Source organism: Microcaecilia unicolor, chromosome 1 (assembly GCF_901765095.1).
Source record: "Microcaecilia unicolor chromosome 1, aMicUni1.1, whole genome shotgun sequence".
Lineage (NCBI taxonomy): Eukaryota > Metazoa > Chordata > Amphibia > Gymnophiona > Siphonopidae > Microcaecilia > Microcaecilia unicolor.
This window is the reverse complement of record NC_044031.1, coordinates 695,906,663-695,924,438: the sequence shown is the minus strand read 5'-3', so window position 1 is coordinate 695,924,438 and position 17,776 is coordinate 695,906,663. Positions and strand designations below refer to the sequence as shown.

The 17,776-nt window shown below is 43.2% G+C and overlaps 1 protein-coding gene across 1 annotated transcript; it reads left to right on the top strand.

The window, feature by feature from the left end:
- The first annotated feature begins 13,043 nt into the window (after nt 1-13,043).
- LOC115460636 (beta-1,3-galactosyl-O-glycosyl-glycoprotein beta-1,6-N-acetylglucosaminyltransferase 3-like) lies at nt 13,044-14,578 on the top strand. The gene has a single exon (XM_030190402.1). It carries the CDS (start codon nt 13,161-13,163, stop codon nt 14,520-14,522), a length of 1,362 nt encoding a protein of 453 aa, XP_030046262.1. The 5' UTR covers nt 13,044-13,160; the 3' UTR covers nt 14,523-14,578.
- Nucleotides 14,579-17,776: the final 3,198 nt, after the last annotated feature.

Sequence of the window (17,776 nt, the reverse complement as noted above, 5' to 3'; positions counted from 1 at the left end):
TCTCTGTTCGGCAGATAACCACGCCCCAGTTCCGCCTTCGCCACACCTCTGACACGCCCCCATCAACTTTGTCCGCATCCGCGACGGAGTGCAGTTGAAAACGTCCAAAAATCGGCTTTCGATTATACCGCTTTATTCGTTTTTGTGAGATAAACGTCCATCTCCCGATTTAGGTCGGAACTTGGGCGTTTTTCTCGTTCGATTATAAGCAGGATAGTAACATAGTAACATAGTAGATAATGGCAGAAAAAGACCTGCACGGTCCATCCAGTCTGCCCAACAAGATAAACTCATATGTGCTAGTTTTTGTGTATACCTTACCTTGATTTGTACCTGTCTTTTTCAGGGCACAGACCGTATAAGTCCGCCCAGTACTATCCCCGCCTCCCAACCACCAGCCTCGCCTCCCACCACCGGCTCTGGCACAGACCGTATAAGTCTGCCCAGCACTATCCCCACCTCCCACCCACCAGCCCCGGCACAGACCGTATAAGTCTGCCCAGCACTAGCCCCGTCTCCCAACCACCGGCTCTGCCACCCATTCTAGGCTAAGCTCCTGAGGATCCCTTCCTTCTGAACAGGATTCCTTTATGTTTATCCCACGCATGTTTGAATTCCGTTACCGTTTTCATCTCCACCACCTCCCGCGGGAGGGCATTCCAAGCATCCACCACCCTCTCCGTGAAAAAATACTTCCTGACATTTTTCTTGAGTCTGCCCCCCTTCAATCTCATTTCATGCCCTCTCGTTCTACCGCCTTCCCATCTCTGGAAAAGGTTCGTTTGCAGATTAATACCTTTCAAATATTTGAACGTCTGTATCATATCACCCCTGTTTCTCCTTTCCTCCAGGGTATACATGTTCAGGTCAGCAAGTCTCTCCTCATACGTCTTGTAACGCAAATCCCATACCATCCTCGTAGCTTTTCTTTGCACCGCTTCAATTCTTTTTACATCCTTAGCAAGATACGGCCTCCAAAACTGAACACAATACTCCAGGTGGGGCCTCACCAACGACTTGTACAGAGGCATCAACACCTCTTTTCTTCTGCTGGTCACACCTCTCTCTATAAAGCCTAGCAACCTTCTAGCTACGGCCACCGCCTTGTCGCACTGTTTCATCGCCTTCAGATCCTCAGATACTATCACCCCAAGATCCCTCTCCCCGTCCGTACCTAGCAGACTCTCACCGCCTAACACATACGCCTCTCATGGATTTCTACTCCCTAAGTGCATCACTTTGCATTTCTTCGCATTGAATTTTAATTGGATCACCATAAAAAGAGATGATAGAACCTCTGTCCATGTGGGTGTCATCTACAGACCTCTGACACTATCGGAGGAACTAGATAAAGATCTGATTACAGATATCCAAAAGTTGGGAAAGAAAAGAGAGGTGCTGTTGCTGTGAGATTTCAATCTGCCAGATGTAGATTGGAAAGTTTCATCTGCGGAATCGGAAAGAAGTAGAGAGATCGTGGATGCTTTTCAAAGTGCTCTGCTCAGACATATGGTGATGGAACTCATGAGGGAGGGAGCGACGCTGGATCTGGTGCTCAGAAATGGGGATAGTGTGTCAAATATCCGAGTGGGTGCCCACCTGGGCAGCAGTGACCATCAAACAGTTTGGTTTGATATAACAGCTGAAGTGGAGGGCAGCCACTCAAAACTCAAAGTCCTGGATTTCAAGCATGCTGACTTTAGTAAAATGGGGGAATACTGAGGAAAGGGCTGATGGGCCCAGAGGACATACAAAAAGTGGAAGGGAAGTGGTCCAGGCTGAAAGAAGCTATAAATATGGCCACAAACCTTTATGTAAGGAGAGTAAATAAAAGCAAGAGAAAAAGGAAACCGATATGGTTCTCCAAGCAAGTGGTTGAGAAAATAAAGGCTAAAGAGTTGGCATTCATGAAATACAGAAAAACTCAAGAAGAGGAACACGGAGAGGAATACCGGATGAAACTGAAAAAAGCCAAGAGAGAAATACGTCTGGCGAAAGCGCAAGCACAGGGCCGTGCTAACACGGTAAGCCAGGTAAGCACCGACCTCTGGAGGGCGCCTACCATTTCCTGAGGTCAGCTCACTTGCAAAATGTTTTACCTGAAGCTGTGATTCTCCTCTTTCCCCTGCCCTCCCCTCTTTGGCCACAGTGCTCACTGAGGCAGGCAGGCTTTGCTGAAGCTGTTTGAAAGAATACAACCAGTGCTATTTATGTCTTTGGTGTGGGACGAACTCCTCATTCAGGGTGAGCTTGAACAACATTCAAATTAAAGAGAACAGCCAGGTTTGGAGGGAGGTGTGCAAGTGAGACTGGGGAGAAATAAAAACTAAATAGTGTAATTGTTAAAATCTGTAAGTGGTTCAAAGTTTTTGTTTTTTTTCTCTGAGCTTGTACACCGAGAGGAGGGCATGACTGCAATGATGTTTGCATAATTATCAGTAACCCGATAGCTACAGCTAAAAGCCATTTCATTGGCTGATGGTTCCAACAGTAGTTTCAGAGGAAGTTTAGCTGACCTAGTGTAGAACAGCTGGTAAGTGAAAATCTGATTGTTTTTTTTTTTATGTTTGTTTTTATATAAAAGATTCTCCTTGGATAGGGAAGAGTCTGTGATATGTGAAAATATATTTTGCTTTAATGAAATTGCTAAACTTTAGAATCAGGGACTTATCAATGATCAGAAAAAGAAAGTCACCAGACAACAAAGGTAGAGAAAAATCATTTTATTTTCATTTTAGTGTTTGGAATATGTCCACTTTGAGAATTTACATCTGCTATCTTATTTTGCAATGTATAGCAATTTGTTTCTAAGAATATTGCTGACAATTCCTGTCAGTGTGGCAAGTGGTGAGCGATCATTTTCACAGTTAAAAATCATAAAAAACTAGTAAAAAATGCCCGTTTCAAAAGGGAAGGAAACGGGCGCTAGCAAGGCCATCCCCTACCCTCCCTCCCTCACTGTTCCAGACTCTGCCGTCCCTCCGTTTTCACCCCCCCCTTTCTGCGACCCAGTCGACCCCCCTTCTCAATGAAAACCGTCCCCCGCCACCGTCCAGTACCTGTGCTGACGGGGGACCCCAACCCCCATCAGCTGAAGTCCTGTGCTGGCCTTCGAGGCGTTGCTTCTTCAATGATTTTGTGTCCAAGTTGCTCTGCGTGCATCTGACATCAGACGCACGCAGAGGAACTTGAACTGAAGATCATTGAAGAAGCAACGGCGCGAAGGCCAGCACAGGACTTCAGCTGACGGGGGTTGGGGTCCCCCGTCAGCACAGGTACTGGACGGCGGCGGGGAACGGTTTTCGCCGAGAAGGGAGGTCGACTGGGTCGCGGAAGGGGGGTGCAGTGGGCTGTAACACAGGGGGAGGAGTAGGGAAACACGCTGCACGTGTTTCCCTACTCCTCCCCTTGCTTTGGTATCAGCTGTCACTGACGTCACTGACGTCAGTGCATGCCTGCCTAGCAGACCACCTCCGAGGGAGGCACAGTCCCAGGCACATCCTGTTGGAGGTGAGAATTATTATATAGGATTATTTGCGATCAAGTATTTCGCAAGAAAGGCTTGTAAGCCTTGCCATGATTGCTATTGAGAATGATATATGTGCCCAGTTAGATATCAAAGATTTAATTACTAATTTTGTGAACATGAAAGCACGAAAAGTTAAATTGGTTGTAAACCCTCTATTTGTTCAGCAATCCCACAAAGATGCACTCCATCTTTCAGCTCCTATTTCCTTTGCATCTTGTGCCACACGGGGGGGGGGGGGGGGTGCCAACTGATAGTCTGCAGGGGGGCACCAGAGACCCTAGGCACAGCCCTGCACAAGCAGAAGAACAAATGGCTAGAAATGTAAAGAGGGGTGACAAAAAATTTTCTTAGGTATATTAGTGAAAGGAGGAAGACTAAAAATGGAATTGTGAGACTGAAAGATGCTATGTGGATAATTATGAAGAAAAAGCAAATTTGCTAAAAAAATACTTTTGCTCTGTTTTCACAGAAGAAAATCTTGGAAAAGGACCACGATTGACTGGCAAAAGTACATATGAGTATGGAGTGGATATAGCACTGTTCACAGATGAGAGTGTATATGATCAACTTGAAAATCTAAAGGTGGACAAAGCCATGGGACCTGATGAGATTGAAGGGGGGCAGACTCAAGAAGAATGTCAGGAAGTATTTTTTCACAGAGAGGGTGGTGGATGCTTGGAATGCCCTCCCACGGGAGGTGGTGGAGATGAAAACGGTAACAGAATTCAAACATGCGTGGGATAAACATAAAGGAATCCTGTGCAGAAGGAAGGGATCCTCAGGAGCTTAGCCTAGAATGGGTGGCAGAGCTGGTGGTTGGGAGGCGGGGTTAGTGCTGGGCAGACATATACGGTCTGTGCTGGGGCTGGTGGTTGGGAGGCGGGACTAGTGCTGGGCAGACTTATACGGTCTGTGCCGGGGCTGGTGGTTGGGCGGCGGGGATAGTGCTGGGCAGACTTATACGGTCTGTGCCAGAGCCGGTGGTGGGAGGCAGGGATAGTGCTGGGCAGACTTATAGGGTCTGTGCCAGAGCTGGTGGTTGGGAGGCAGGGTTGGTGGTTGGGAAGCGGGGGTAGGGCTGGCCAGACTTATACGGTCTGTGCACTGAAAAGGACAGTAGAAATAAAAAAGTAGCACATATGAATTTATCTTCTTGGGCAGACTGGATGGACCGTGCAGGTCTTTTTCTGCCGTCATCTACTATGTTACTATGTTACTATAATGAGGGAGCTCAGAGAGGTTCTGGTGGGTACTCTTAAAAATTTGTTTAATAAATCCTTGGAGATGGGAGAGGTTCCGTGGGATTGGAGAAGAGCAGATGTGGTCCCTCTTCACAAAAGAGGTGATAGGGAAGGAGCTGGAAACTACAGGCTGGTAAGCCTCACTTCGGTTATTGGAAAAGTAATTGAAACGATGCTGAAGGAAAGGATAGTGAATTTCCTGTAAGTCAATAAGTTGCAAGAGCCGAGACAACATGGTTTTACCAAAGGTAAATCGTGCCAAACGAATCTCATTGAATTCTTTGACTGGGAGACCAGAGAATTGAATCAAGGACGTGCTATAGATGTAATCTACTTAGACTTCAGCAAAGCTTTTGACAGGAGGTTCTTGAATAAACTTGACAGACTGAAGATAGGACCCAACGTGGTGAACTGGATTAGGAACTGGTTGACAGACAGACGCCAGAGGGTGGTGGTTAATGGAATTCACTTGGATGAGGGAAAGGTGAGTAGTGGAGTGCCTCAGGGATCGGTGCTGGGGCCGATTCTGTTCAATATATTTGTGAGTGATATTGCCGAAGATTTAGAAGGTAAAGTTTGCCTTTTTGTGGATGATACCAAGATTTGTAACAGAGTGGACACCCAGGAGGGAGTGGAAAACATGAAAAAAGATCTGCAGAAGCTAGCAGAATGGTCTAATGTTTGGCAATTAAAATTCAATGCGAAGAAATGCAAAGTGATGCACTTAGGGTGTAGAAATCCACGGAAGATGTATGTGTTAGGTGGTGAGAGTCTGATATGTACAGGCAGGGAGAGGGATCTTGGGGTGATAGTATCTGAGGATCTGAAGGCGATGAAACAGTGTGACAAGGCGGTGGCCATAGCCAGAAGGTTGCTAAGCTGTATAGAGAGAGGTGTGACCAGCAGAAGAAAGGAGGTGTTGATGCACCTGTAAAGTCATTGGTGAGGCCCCACTTGGAATACTGTGTTCAGTTTTGGAGTTTGTACCTTGCTAAGGATGTAAAAAGAATTGAAGCAGTGCAAAGAAAAGCTACAAAAATGGTATGGGATTTGCGTTACAAGACGTATGAGGAAAGACTTGCTGACCTGAACATGTATACCCTGGTTGAAAGGAGAAACAGGGCTGATATGATATAGACATTCAAATATTTGAAAGGTATTAATCTGCAAATGAACCTTTTCCGGAGACGGGAAGGCAGTAGAACTAGAGGACATGAAATGAGGTTGAAGAGGGGCAGACAAATGTCAGGAAGTATTTTTTCACGGAGAGAGTGGTGGATACTTTGAATGCCCTCCCGAGGGAGGAGGTGGAGATGGAAACAGTAACGGAATTCAAAAATGTGTGGGATAAACATAAAGGAATCCTGTTCAGAAGAAATGGATCCTCAGAAGCTTAGCGATGGGGCTAGTGGTTGGGAGGTGGGGCTAGTGCTGGGCAGACTTCTACGGTCTGTGCCCTGAAAATGGCAGATACAAATCAAGGTCAGGTATACATATAAAGTAGCACATATGAGTTTATCTTGTTGGGAAGACTGGATGGACCGTAAGGTCTTTTTCTGCCATCACCTACTATGTTACTCACGCTACTGTTCGGAATGGCACCTGAATATATGCTTAACATGATTGAACTATCCTCAAGAAATGCCAGCCGAGAAAACAGAAATTACCTACTCCTAAATCTATCCAACTGTAAAAACACCATCTACAAAACTATCTATACTGCAGGATTTCACTACCTGGGTTCCAAATGGTGGAACTCGATACCAAAAACCATAAGAAGCATCACAAACATCCTCCAATTCACAAAAGAAATGAAAACCTTCCTCTAAAAAAACTCTACAGCTAATCACCAAGATATCATCACCTTCCTTTCAAATCTACTTCTTCAAAAACTATACGAATAAATATCACCAAAACTTTACAGTTAAACACAAAAGCTACCACTACCTTTTCCACTTCAAACGTCTCTTCAAAAACTCTATGAATAACCACACAAACTATAGATGCCCTCACAACATTGCACAACACTATTGTAACTCCACCAAAATGTAAATAGTAAGCCAATTTGAACCTAGACTTCTTTTTGGACAATAGTGGGATACAAGAATGCATAAATAAAATATTATGTATCAGTACCAGTAGTTCCCTTGGAAAGAACTGCAGGAATAGAAAGTGATATTATGGTACCTCTAGTGGAGTTCTTTGGACTAACTGATACAGGAGTTATAGGAACATAGAAACAGGAGCCGGTGGGGGGAAGAGGAGTTGGTGGTTGGGAGGCGAGGACAGTGGTGGGCAGACTTATACGGTCTGTGCCAGATCTGGTGGTGGGAGGCGGGACTGGTGGTTGGGAGGCGGGGATAGTGCTGGGCAGACTTATACGGTCTGTGCCCTGAAAAAGACAGGTACAAATCAAGGTAAGGTATACACATGAGTTCATCTTGTTGGGCAGACTGGATGGACCGTGCAGGTCTTTTTCTGCCGTCATCTACTATGTTACTCACGTTACTATATAACATATCTAGTCTACCCATGCATACCATCTACTATCCCTTCCTCTCCCTTAGAGATTCTATGTACTCCTCCCAAGCTTTCATGAATTCAGATACAGTCTTCATGTCTATCACCTCCACAGGGAGGCCATTCCATGAACTCACCACCCATTCAGTCAAGAAGTGTTTCTTTAGGTTACTCCTGAGTCTGTCTCTTTTCACCTTCATCTAACGTCCCCTCATTCCAGAGCTTCCTTTGAATTGAAAGAGACTCGCTTCCTCAGCATTTGTACCACAGAGATATTTAAAGTCACTATCATATCTCCCCTCTCCCACCTTTCTTCCGAAATATACATATTGAGATCTTTAAGTCTGTTCCCACACACTTTATGACAAAGACTGCTGACCATTTTAGTAGTTGGTCTTTGGACCAAGTCCATCCTGTTGTGGAGGTGCGGTCTCCAGATCTGTACACAGTACTTTAAGGGATCCTTTTACTAAGCCGCATAAGCGTCTACGTGCACCCAACATGCACCAAAATGGAGTTACCGCCTGGCTACTGCGTGACTCTTGCAGTAATTTCATTTTTGGCGTGCATCCGATAAGCCGTCCAAAAATAATTTTTATTTTCGGATGCAAGTATCGGACATGCGCCAAGTGGCATTTGACACATGTAGGTCATTACTGCCCGGTTACCGAGTGGGACTTTACCGCTAGGTCAATGGCTATTGGTCAGGTCTCAGACCCAAAATGGACAGGCAGCAATGTTCATTTTGCCGCACGTCCATTTTTGGCAAAAATTTTTAAAAAGGCATTTTTTGCAGGTGCGCTGAAAAATGATTCTGTGCGCACCCAAAACATATGTCTACACTACCGCAGTTATCATCAATACAATCCAGATTAAATCTTCTTTAGATCTTTTAAATCTTTGATATAATAGAGTCCTTTTTCAAAAAAGCACAGCTCATGATACAGATACTTCAAAATCAAATCATATATTTATCCCAGAACCTCAGTGATGTTAATCGCTATCCATTTAGGTTACAGCGATTTCAATAACATCAAGCTCTTCTTCACCGGTTCTTTTTCTAATTTCTTAATTTATATAAATATATATCTTTAACATTACTTATCTTTTTATCATACTTGTCGGACCCATGGGGATCATCTGCCCTACATGCACGTTTCGCCCATAATGGGCTGTCTCAAGGACATTCCCCTGCAATATAAATCAAAGTAAATTAGCAGTCTCCCTGGACTTCAGTATTAAGTCTACATCCAGAGAGTAACTAAGAGCTAAGCCAAACTCACCCCGTGTTTTTATAGCGTCAGCTCAGCAAAAGTTATCAGCAAAGATGGCGCCAGCATTTTTTAGAACCCATAAATAACCGCTACAACATGATGTTCATAAGCCCCGCCCCCCACTACACTACCGCAGGCCATTTTTCAGCTCACCTTTGTAAGAGGGCCCCTAAATGAGGTGTCTCCAGATACTTATACAGAGGCATTATCGTCTCCTTTTTCCTGCTGGTTATTCCTCTCCCTATGCACCCAAGCATCCTTCTGGCTTTCGCTATCACATTTTTTACCTGTTTGGCCACCTTAAGATCATCACATAGATGGAAGATACATTGACTTATTTTATGGATTTATTTATCTGTTATTATTAAATCTTAAATATTTGTGAATCAAGTAGAACCCGAAAGGGGATATAGCAGTATACAAGTCTTTTATATTGATAAGGGTGATATCACACGCATCCCGCTTCTCTTTTGTGCACAGAAATTCTTCACCTCCTAAACTGTATCACTCCCTTGGATTCTTGCAGCCCAAATGCATGAGCTAAGGTAGCGATGCAGTTTAGGGGGTGAAGTACTTCTGTGCACAAAAGAGGCGCGGGACATGTAAAGATCTTAGGGTGGCCGAACAGGTAGAAAAGGTGACAGGAAAAGCCTGACTTGATGTATCATCTCAAAGTGAAGGTGTCAAGTTCTCCTCTCTGGATCTCTGAGTTTTCCCTCATTGATAACAATCACGGCATAAGCAGGGTGAGGAGGGAATCTCTTTATTTGTCTAATTGGGCTAGATTTAGTTCCACATTAGTGCATGCTAATGCCCTCAATGCATGTAATTAACAGGTAGGTCCTATTGCATAATATGGGAGCTATAGTAAATAATGTGCACTAATATTATACACCGCTTTGAGTGAATTCTTTCAAAAAGGCGGTAAATCAATCCTAATAAATAAATAAATAAATAATGTAAGTGGACCCACAATAATGCAGAAGTACATTTTACATGAACCCAGCACCCACTATGTGTGGGAAATATTTCAAGACCTCTGCTTGCATGATTTCAAAGTTTTGAGGAGCTGGGTTTCCGGCCGGATCATTGATTTGAAATCTTCGTTGCCCTGCTGTACAGGGTGCCAACCCTCCAGTCCTTATACAGCAGGTTCACTCCAGATTGATGTCCCAGGTGAAGTAAAACAAACAGAAAAGTGGGCACAAAACCAGGAGTCCCAGAGACTGGATCACAGTAAAGCTAAAACCAAATTTTATTAATTAGTATATTTGACTCAAATATACTAATTAATAAAATTTGGTTTTAGCTTTACTGTGATCCAGTCTCTGGGACTCCTGGTTTTGTGCCCACTTTTCTGTTTGTTTTACAAAGTATCCATGGGTCTTCTTTGAGTTCTCCACGCTTTGTGGATTCTCTATTGACTGTATCCCAGGTGAAGTAATACATTTTAGCTATGGGCCAAAGTGGTAGGATGGAATAGAGCAGGACTCTGGAGCCCCGCACCTGATCTGATTTTTCTGTATATTTCTAATGACGATTTGCACTCCGCTGCTATCTGAAAGTGCTACAAGCAGCATTGATACAGTGAATTCTGATGATCCTTCTTAAAGATATTCAAATTGGTATAAGAATAAAGAATTTTGGAAGCATGACTAAGTAGTTAATAGACATTATATTGTTTCAATGTCCACTCTGCTAATATAGGATATTTAAAGGACTAGGTGCCTGGGACTGATGGTGTTTCATGGGAATATATTTATTTATTTATTTGTAACACTTATACCCCACGCTTTCCCACTTATTAGCAGGTTCAATGCGGCTTACATAATATAACAGGTTTACAAGATAACACAGATTGGGTAACAGCTGTAATATAGTGTATGAAGAGATGGACAACAAAATGTGGATGAGTAAAATGGGTAAGGGAGGAAGATGGTAGAGGTAGGGAGTGGGAAGAGGGTGTATATTGGGATAGTGTGTTGTTGATCAAGGAATAATGTATATGCAGGGCCGTGCCTAGGGTCTCTGGTGCCCCCCTGCAGACTATCAGTTGGGCGCCCCCCCCCCCCCCCCCCCCCATCTAGCATAAAATACCATAAATAAGTAAATAAATATAAACTTTTAACAGGGCATCTGCTTTAGAAAGCAGTTAGGTGCCTAATAAGACTCATAATGACATATACCCTATCTTTCTATAACATGGTACCTACAGGTGAGGAGCATGGGGCCGGTCATTTTTTAACACCCCCCTCCAAAATCTAGTACTAGGCATGCAGAGAATACAAAACACTCAGGACCTATAGAGCAATTCTACTATACCATAAACAGTAATTTCTACTGTCACTCAAGCCATAAACTGCTACTGAAGGCATAGCTAAGTCCAAATAAACACAGATGAAACCAACCAGATGGCGAGGAAAGGGGGAGCTTGTAAACTTTACAAGCATAGGACAGGCAAGGGACAACTCTAGCACCAGGTTGAAGCACAGGAGGAGGCAGGGAGAGATTGATTACCTTAAAACAGTTTGCCAGACGAATGTCTCAGATCACAGAGCAGGGACACAATGTTTTATAAACAGCAAAGACCTCCACTGGGATTTTGAGGGGTAGAAGTGTCTCACGTAAATGTAAAGGGAGACAGAACAGTGGAGAACAAAAATTGACCTGAGCCCTAGGCCAGCCCTCAAGGTGTTGCACCGCAGCCAGCACTCACCTTGCCACAGCCGGGCGGTCCCCAGAGGATGATGGAGGGAATCTCGTGGGCGTGCAGCAGAGTCCTGAGCAGCGTGTTTTCCCCCAGCACTTTACTCTGCCCCTCGTAATCTTCCAGACTGCATGGCCTCATCTTGTCAGCTAGAAGCTTCCAATCCCATCCAGCTTCTTGGGCATGCTCTTCTGTTGATAAATTGTGGTAGCCCCGGTTGCCAGCCCCTGGCTATCATCCTTCTCAGTCCCACGGCCTCTGGTGGGGGGAGAGGGGCAGGCACTGTCCACCCCGGTCTTAAGTTTGGAAAAGAGAGGGAAAGCGGTGGTATCCTCTTGCTGCCCTGAAGGGCGGTGGGATTGCCCCGCTGCAAGCAGCAGTCCAGGTGCGAATTAATACGGCCGGTCGGCAGCTCCTGCAAGCAGACAGGGCAGCGTACAAGATCGGGAGTGCCAGAATCAGCTATAACCGAGCCGTGTCTGGACACCTCGCAGCTACACAGAAAGCTCCCGCTCCCTCCCTAAAGCAATCTGGGAACTGTAGTCCTGTTGCTCCTCTTGTTCCCTCGGCTCCGCAGTACCATCGTTTCTGTACTCCCTCTTGGCAAAAGGTACTACTATTACTATAAATGGATACAAGTAAATCTCTTCTATTCGTTGTCGGGCCTCACTATGTCCCGCCCTCGCGGAATAGGAAGTTACCTCAGAGGAGGGCGGGACACAGTGAGGCCCGACAACGAATAGAAGAGATTTACTTGTTTTACAAGCAGCCGGGCAGACGCGAGGCGCTGCCTGCAAGTTGCAACTCGGCTTCACAATTTAAACCCCCAAGCGGTATGGCGGGGAAGCACCGCAGCGGCGCCCTTGAAGGCAGGCGCCCCCCTGCGGTGCTTACCCCGCTTACCGTGTTGGCACGGCCCTGTGTATATGGGAATCTCTAGCATTTAGCACACACTTATTTTTAGTGCACGCAAAAAACACTAGCGTGCCTTTGTAAAAGGACCCCCTAATGTACAATTGGAGGAGTGGCCTAGTGGTTAGGGTGGTGAACTTTGGTCCTGAGGAACTGAGTTCAATTCCCTCTTCAGGCAGCTCCTTGTGACTCTGGGCAAGTCACTTAACCCTCCATTGCCCTGTGTAAGCCACATTGAGCCTGCCATGAGTGGGAAAGCACAGGGTACAAATGTAGCAAAGAATAAAAAATCTCTGAAACTCTTCTGAGGCTTTTTCCTCCCAATATTTTGTAAATTGATAGAAATAAATTCTGATGGAACGTATATCTTTGAACTGATATGATCGATTGAAATACTGTACACTTGATTAGTGAAGGCTTTTTTTTTTTTTGCCTTGTTATGATACGATATTTGGGGCTTCACTCCTCTTTTGAGATGTTTGTTATATACTTAAAACAGCCATTTGACCAAACCATAAGCAGTAATAAGAAAATACTTGTTGCAGCCGAGTATGCCATTTTCTGATGTGTAACTGTGATTCAAACGGCAGCATGGAACGAGGATGCTATTTAGGTTGTCACTGAGAAACTAGTTTGACCGCCCATATGCCTGTGTAAACATTTAGAGCTCAATAAGTCCTCAACAATACGATGTGCCTGTAAGATGGGTGGATCCTGGTGGTTTCTGCTTCATATTTTACCGTTGTGCTGTAATCTTGTCATGTTTTTTTTTATTGCAACAGTTAAGAGATGAGAAGGAAAGGTGTTAAGTAACTTGTTCCCTTGTAAACCTTGAACTTGTAGATTCGGGGAGCAGCAGCAGCAGTGCTACGAACTGTACATTCAGTGCTCTCTATACAAACTGTGCTCTATATCCACATGTTCATTATTCAACCATGGACTGTTTCTAGAAAAAGAGGAACAATTATCCACACAGCATGAACATGAAGTTCTCAACATTTGCTCTGAAGATGGTGTTTTATAAGAAAAGGACTATCCGATGGCGTCATATTCGGCATCTGATGGCTTTTGGATTCCTGTTGCTGTTTGCCGTCAAAGTGCTGCTGACATACGTCTTCCAAGATTGCAACTTGGATGACTTCCTGAGGGAAGCAAACAGTTCGAAAAGTAACTACTGTAAGGACCAGTTGTTCCCATCTCTGACCCTGTCACCTCAAGGTCCCATATCCTGCTCCAGAATAATCAGCGGGGATCAGGAAGCCATAGAACGGGCACTTTTAGGGAGACTGGAAATAAAAAACAAAAAACTGCCTTTAAGCGAAAATGACTACCTGAATTGGACAAAACACTGTAATCGATTCAAGGAAACAAGGAAATTTATTCCTATTCTGCTGAGCAAAGAAGAAGCAAATTTCCCCATTGCATATTCTATGGTAATCCATGAAAATATTGAAATATTTGAGAGGCTTTTAAGGGCAATTTATACACCTCAGAACGTTTACTGCGTCCACGTGGATGAAAAGTCTCCTGAGGTATTTAAGGAGGCTGTGAGGGCCATTGCATCGTGCTTTGAAAATGTCTTTGTGGCGTCTAAACTGGAAAAGGTGGTTTATGCATCTTGGTCCAGGGTTCAAGCTGATCTGAACTGCATGGAGGATCTGCTGAAAAGTGCAGTGCCCTGGAGATATCTGATAAACACATGTGGCACCGACTTCCCAATAAAGACCAACGCTGAGATAGTCAGAGCCCTGAAGGTCCTGAATGGCAAGAACAGCCTAGAGTCTGAAAAGCCACCACAACATAAACAAGCCCGTTGGGTGTTTCAGTATGAAATACGTGGATCTGTAGTAGCAAGAACTGATATTAGAAAACCTTCCCCACCAATAAGTGTTCCCATATTTGTTGGAAATGCTTATTTTGTGGTGACTAGAGACTTTGTGAAATCAGTATTTGAACATCCAGATGCAGAGAAATTACTACAATTTGCAAATGATACTTACAGCCCAGATGAATTTGTCTGGGCAACTTTGAATCGACTGCCTGGAATCCCAGGCTCGGTTCCTTATCACGGTAAATATGACACCTCAGACATGAATGCAATGGCGAGGCTGGTGAAGTGGGACAGCTTGGAAGGAGACACCGAGAAAGGAGCTTCGTATCCTCCCTGCACTGGTACTTACAGACACTCGGTGTGTGTATACGGGGCTGGGGATCTGCACTGGATGCTGCAACACCATCACCTCTTTGCCAATAAGTTTGATCCCAGAGTGGATGACTATGCCATTCAGTGCCTAGAGGAGTATTTGAGACACCGAACACTTTATGGAGAGGGGCTATAAAGCCTCAACATTTCTCAAAGTCTGGGACTTCAGGAAGAGCTTCAGTGAGCACAATCAGTAAGACTTGTTGAGACTTAAATTAATGCGTTGAACCTTTTTGAAGATTTTTTAAATATATTATTGATTTCTATTGCATCTTATTGTGATATTAATTTTCTGATTGAACAACAGGTATTTATGAATAGAAACAATGGCTCACATTATTCTTTTGCCTTATTTTTAATGTTTTATTTCACCTTTTCTTTTTCCTTGGCCACCAGATATCACATTGTGCCGATCTCATATTAATGGTGCAGTGTATTTTTTGGTTTGCAGGAGATGCACCTCTGTACTGCATGCTGTAATCTTTTAACCACTAATTGTCTCTTTTAAATGATACAAGAGCTTAGTTGTATAGGTTTGCTGTGCATAAAGGGTAAGGTGTGTTTGTGGAATAGCCATTGTAGGTTTTCAAAATATTTGAGTCTTTCAACAAAGAGGGAATTTGTAATAATGGGAAAGGGGACTTGATATACCACTTTTTTGAGGTTTTTGCAACTACATTCAAAGCAGTTTACATATATTCAGGTACTTATTTTGTACCAGGGGCAATGGAGGGTTAAGTGACTTGCCCAGAGTCACAAGGAGCTGCAATGGGAACCAAACTCAGCTCCCCAGGATCAAAGTTCACTGCACTAACCACTAGGCTACTCCATAATGAAGAAAGTGCCCATGAAATATGTCCAAAAGGCAAGTCAGGTTGTATTTCCAAATATTTTATTAATTTCCAAATATACAAATAACAGGAAAACAATGATGGGAAAACATAGGAAGCAATAAACACAACAGGTGGGAAAGGAAAAAAGAGAAAGGAAAGAAGAGAAAAAAGGAGGGGAAAGCATCCAGGTGTTTAACAAATAAGTCCTTTGTACTGGTTTAAGGTGTGGCCTGAATAGTTTGGAGGCAGTTGTCCAAAATAGACCAAATTTGTTTCTTAGATACTATCATCCGACTTTTGGCTGCCATGGCGAGCTCAAACTTCTGATGCTGCAGGACTGTATTCCACCAGAAGTGAATATTCAGCAGCTGTGCGTTTTTCCAGTTTTGCAAAATATGCCGTTGAGCAATAGTGAGGAGAATATCCAATAGTTTTGATTGCGGGGAGGTCAAATCAAAAGTTGCATGAATGGACTTAAAAATTACAATTGAATAAGTCAGGTCATCAGCTATGGGCAAAATGTTTTGTATAATATTCCAAACAGCCATAAAGGATGCTTGAAGTTTCCTTTCTTCTTCACCAGCTACATTCCTCTCCTCCTGACCATGCAGGACGGTGTAGCTGTGCTTCCAAGGCCCATCTGTCCTGCTGTAGCAGTGCCTTGCTGAGCATGCCACACTGCCCAGACCATTTCACACTTTCATAGTCCTTTCTTCAGCTTCCATCTATAGGAATACTGGTCTGCTGGAGCCATGGCGTATGCAGCTCCATGGTGTGTGCACAGGCACGACACTAGTCACCAACAGACAAACATCATGCCTAATAGTATTATAGAGAGAGAGGCTTTTAGCAACAGTAGACCAATATTTTTATTTATTTTTTATTTGCATTAAAAAAAAACTATTTACAAGCAGTACTTCAAACAGAAAAGCACTTCTTAGAAATAGAAAAAAAAAGAGAAGAGGTCCAAAGACCCATACGAGTTAAGAAATTATACAGCGCTACATAAAGTACAAATTTAAGGGGGATCCAAGTAATCTTAGAAAAAAACCCCATAGAAAAACTTCTAATAGGGACCAACAGACAAGCATCAATCCTTACACTAACATCATTTATTGTTGGTGCAGTCTGCTCCAATTTCTTAGCATCTAGAAACTTTCTTAACTGCTCTGGATTTTAAAAAATATATATATTTAAATGAAGAATAAATCACACAACATTGACAAGGAAAGCACAGTAAAAATTTACTGCCCAGGTCTAACACCTGCTGTTTCATAAGAAAAAACTGTTTTCTACATTCTTGCGTGACTTTAGTTAAATCTGGAAACACCTAGATTTTTTGTCCCATAATTTATGTATTTTATTTATGCATTCTTGTATGCCACTGTTATCCAAAACAAGTTTTGGTTCAACATGGCCTACAATTTACAGTAAGTTACAATAATATTTTACAGTTTTGTCTTAAAAGAGGAAGTGTGTAGGTTGTGAAGTTAGCTATAGAATGTTTTAAAAAGGTGTGTTTTGAGTTTTTTTCTGAACTGAAGATAGTTATAGATGCTTCTTATGGCGTTTGGTATCGACTTCCACCACTTTGATCCTAGGTAGCTGAATCCTGCTGGGTAGATGGTTCTGTACGTTGTGTTTCTATAGTTGGGTAGGTGAAGAAGTAGGTAGCTTCTGGTTTCTGGGCTTGCGTTTCTTGGTGATAGTTCTATCATGTTTTGCATATATGCAGGTGCCATTCTGAATAGTATTTGGAAAATGAGAGTGCTGGCTTTGAAGATTAGTCTTGCTTTGATCGGCAACCAGTGTAGTGTTTTGAGTAGTGGGATAGCTTTTTCATATTTCAACTTTTTGAAAATCAGTCTTGCTGCTGTGTTTTGGATGGTTTGTAGTGATTTTAGTGTGCTTTCCTTACACCCTATATATGCCGTGTTACAGAGTCTAATTGTGATAGTATCGTTGATTGCACCATTATCAAAATAATTGGGAAAATAGTCTCTTATCCTTCTCAGTTTCCAAAGTGTTCTGAAGCATTTTGATGTTACTGCTGATATTTGATTGTCCATTGATAGATGTTTGTCTAGAATAATTCCCAATATTTTCAGTTGTGTTTCGATTTGGTATGTTTATTGTGAAAATTTGGTGAGCTGTGGGGTTGTGCGAGCTGGATAGGACCAGGAATTTTTTTTTTTCTCTATTTTGAGTTTGAAAGTTGTTGGCCAGTTTTCCATAAGGTCCAGGTCTGTTTTGCCTTTGTCTAGTATTTCTGTGATGCTGTTGTTGAATGGTATGTAGATATATCATCTGTGTATATGAAAGTGTTGAAGCCCATTACCGCCAATTTTTGCCGACCACATTATAGCTTAAGAACATGGTCACGATCCTGGGGAAAAACAAAGGTCACAAGAAGAATCACGTGCGTTATTGTTTCAGTTTCAGATTTTAAAAAAAAAACAGTTACATCCAAATTGTCCTGAGATATGTCCTCTAATTACAAAACACGAGCAGCACCTTGCTCAAATTCTAAAGATGTAGAAGCTTTGGGTTTTAAAGG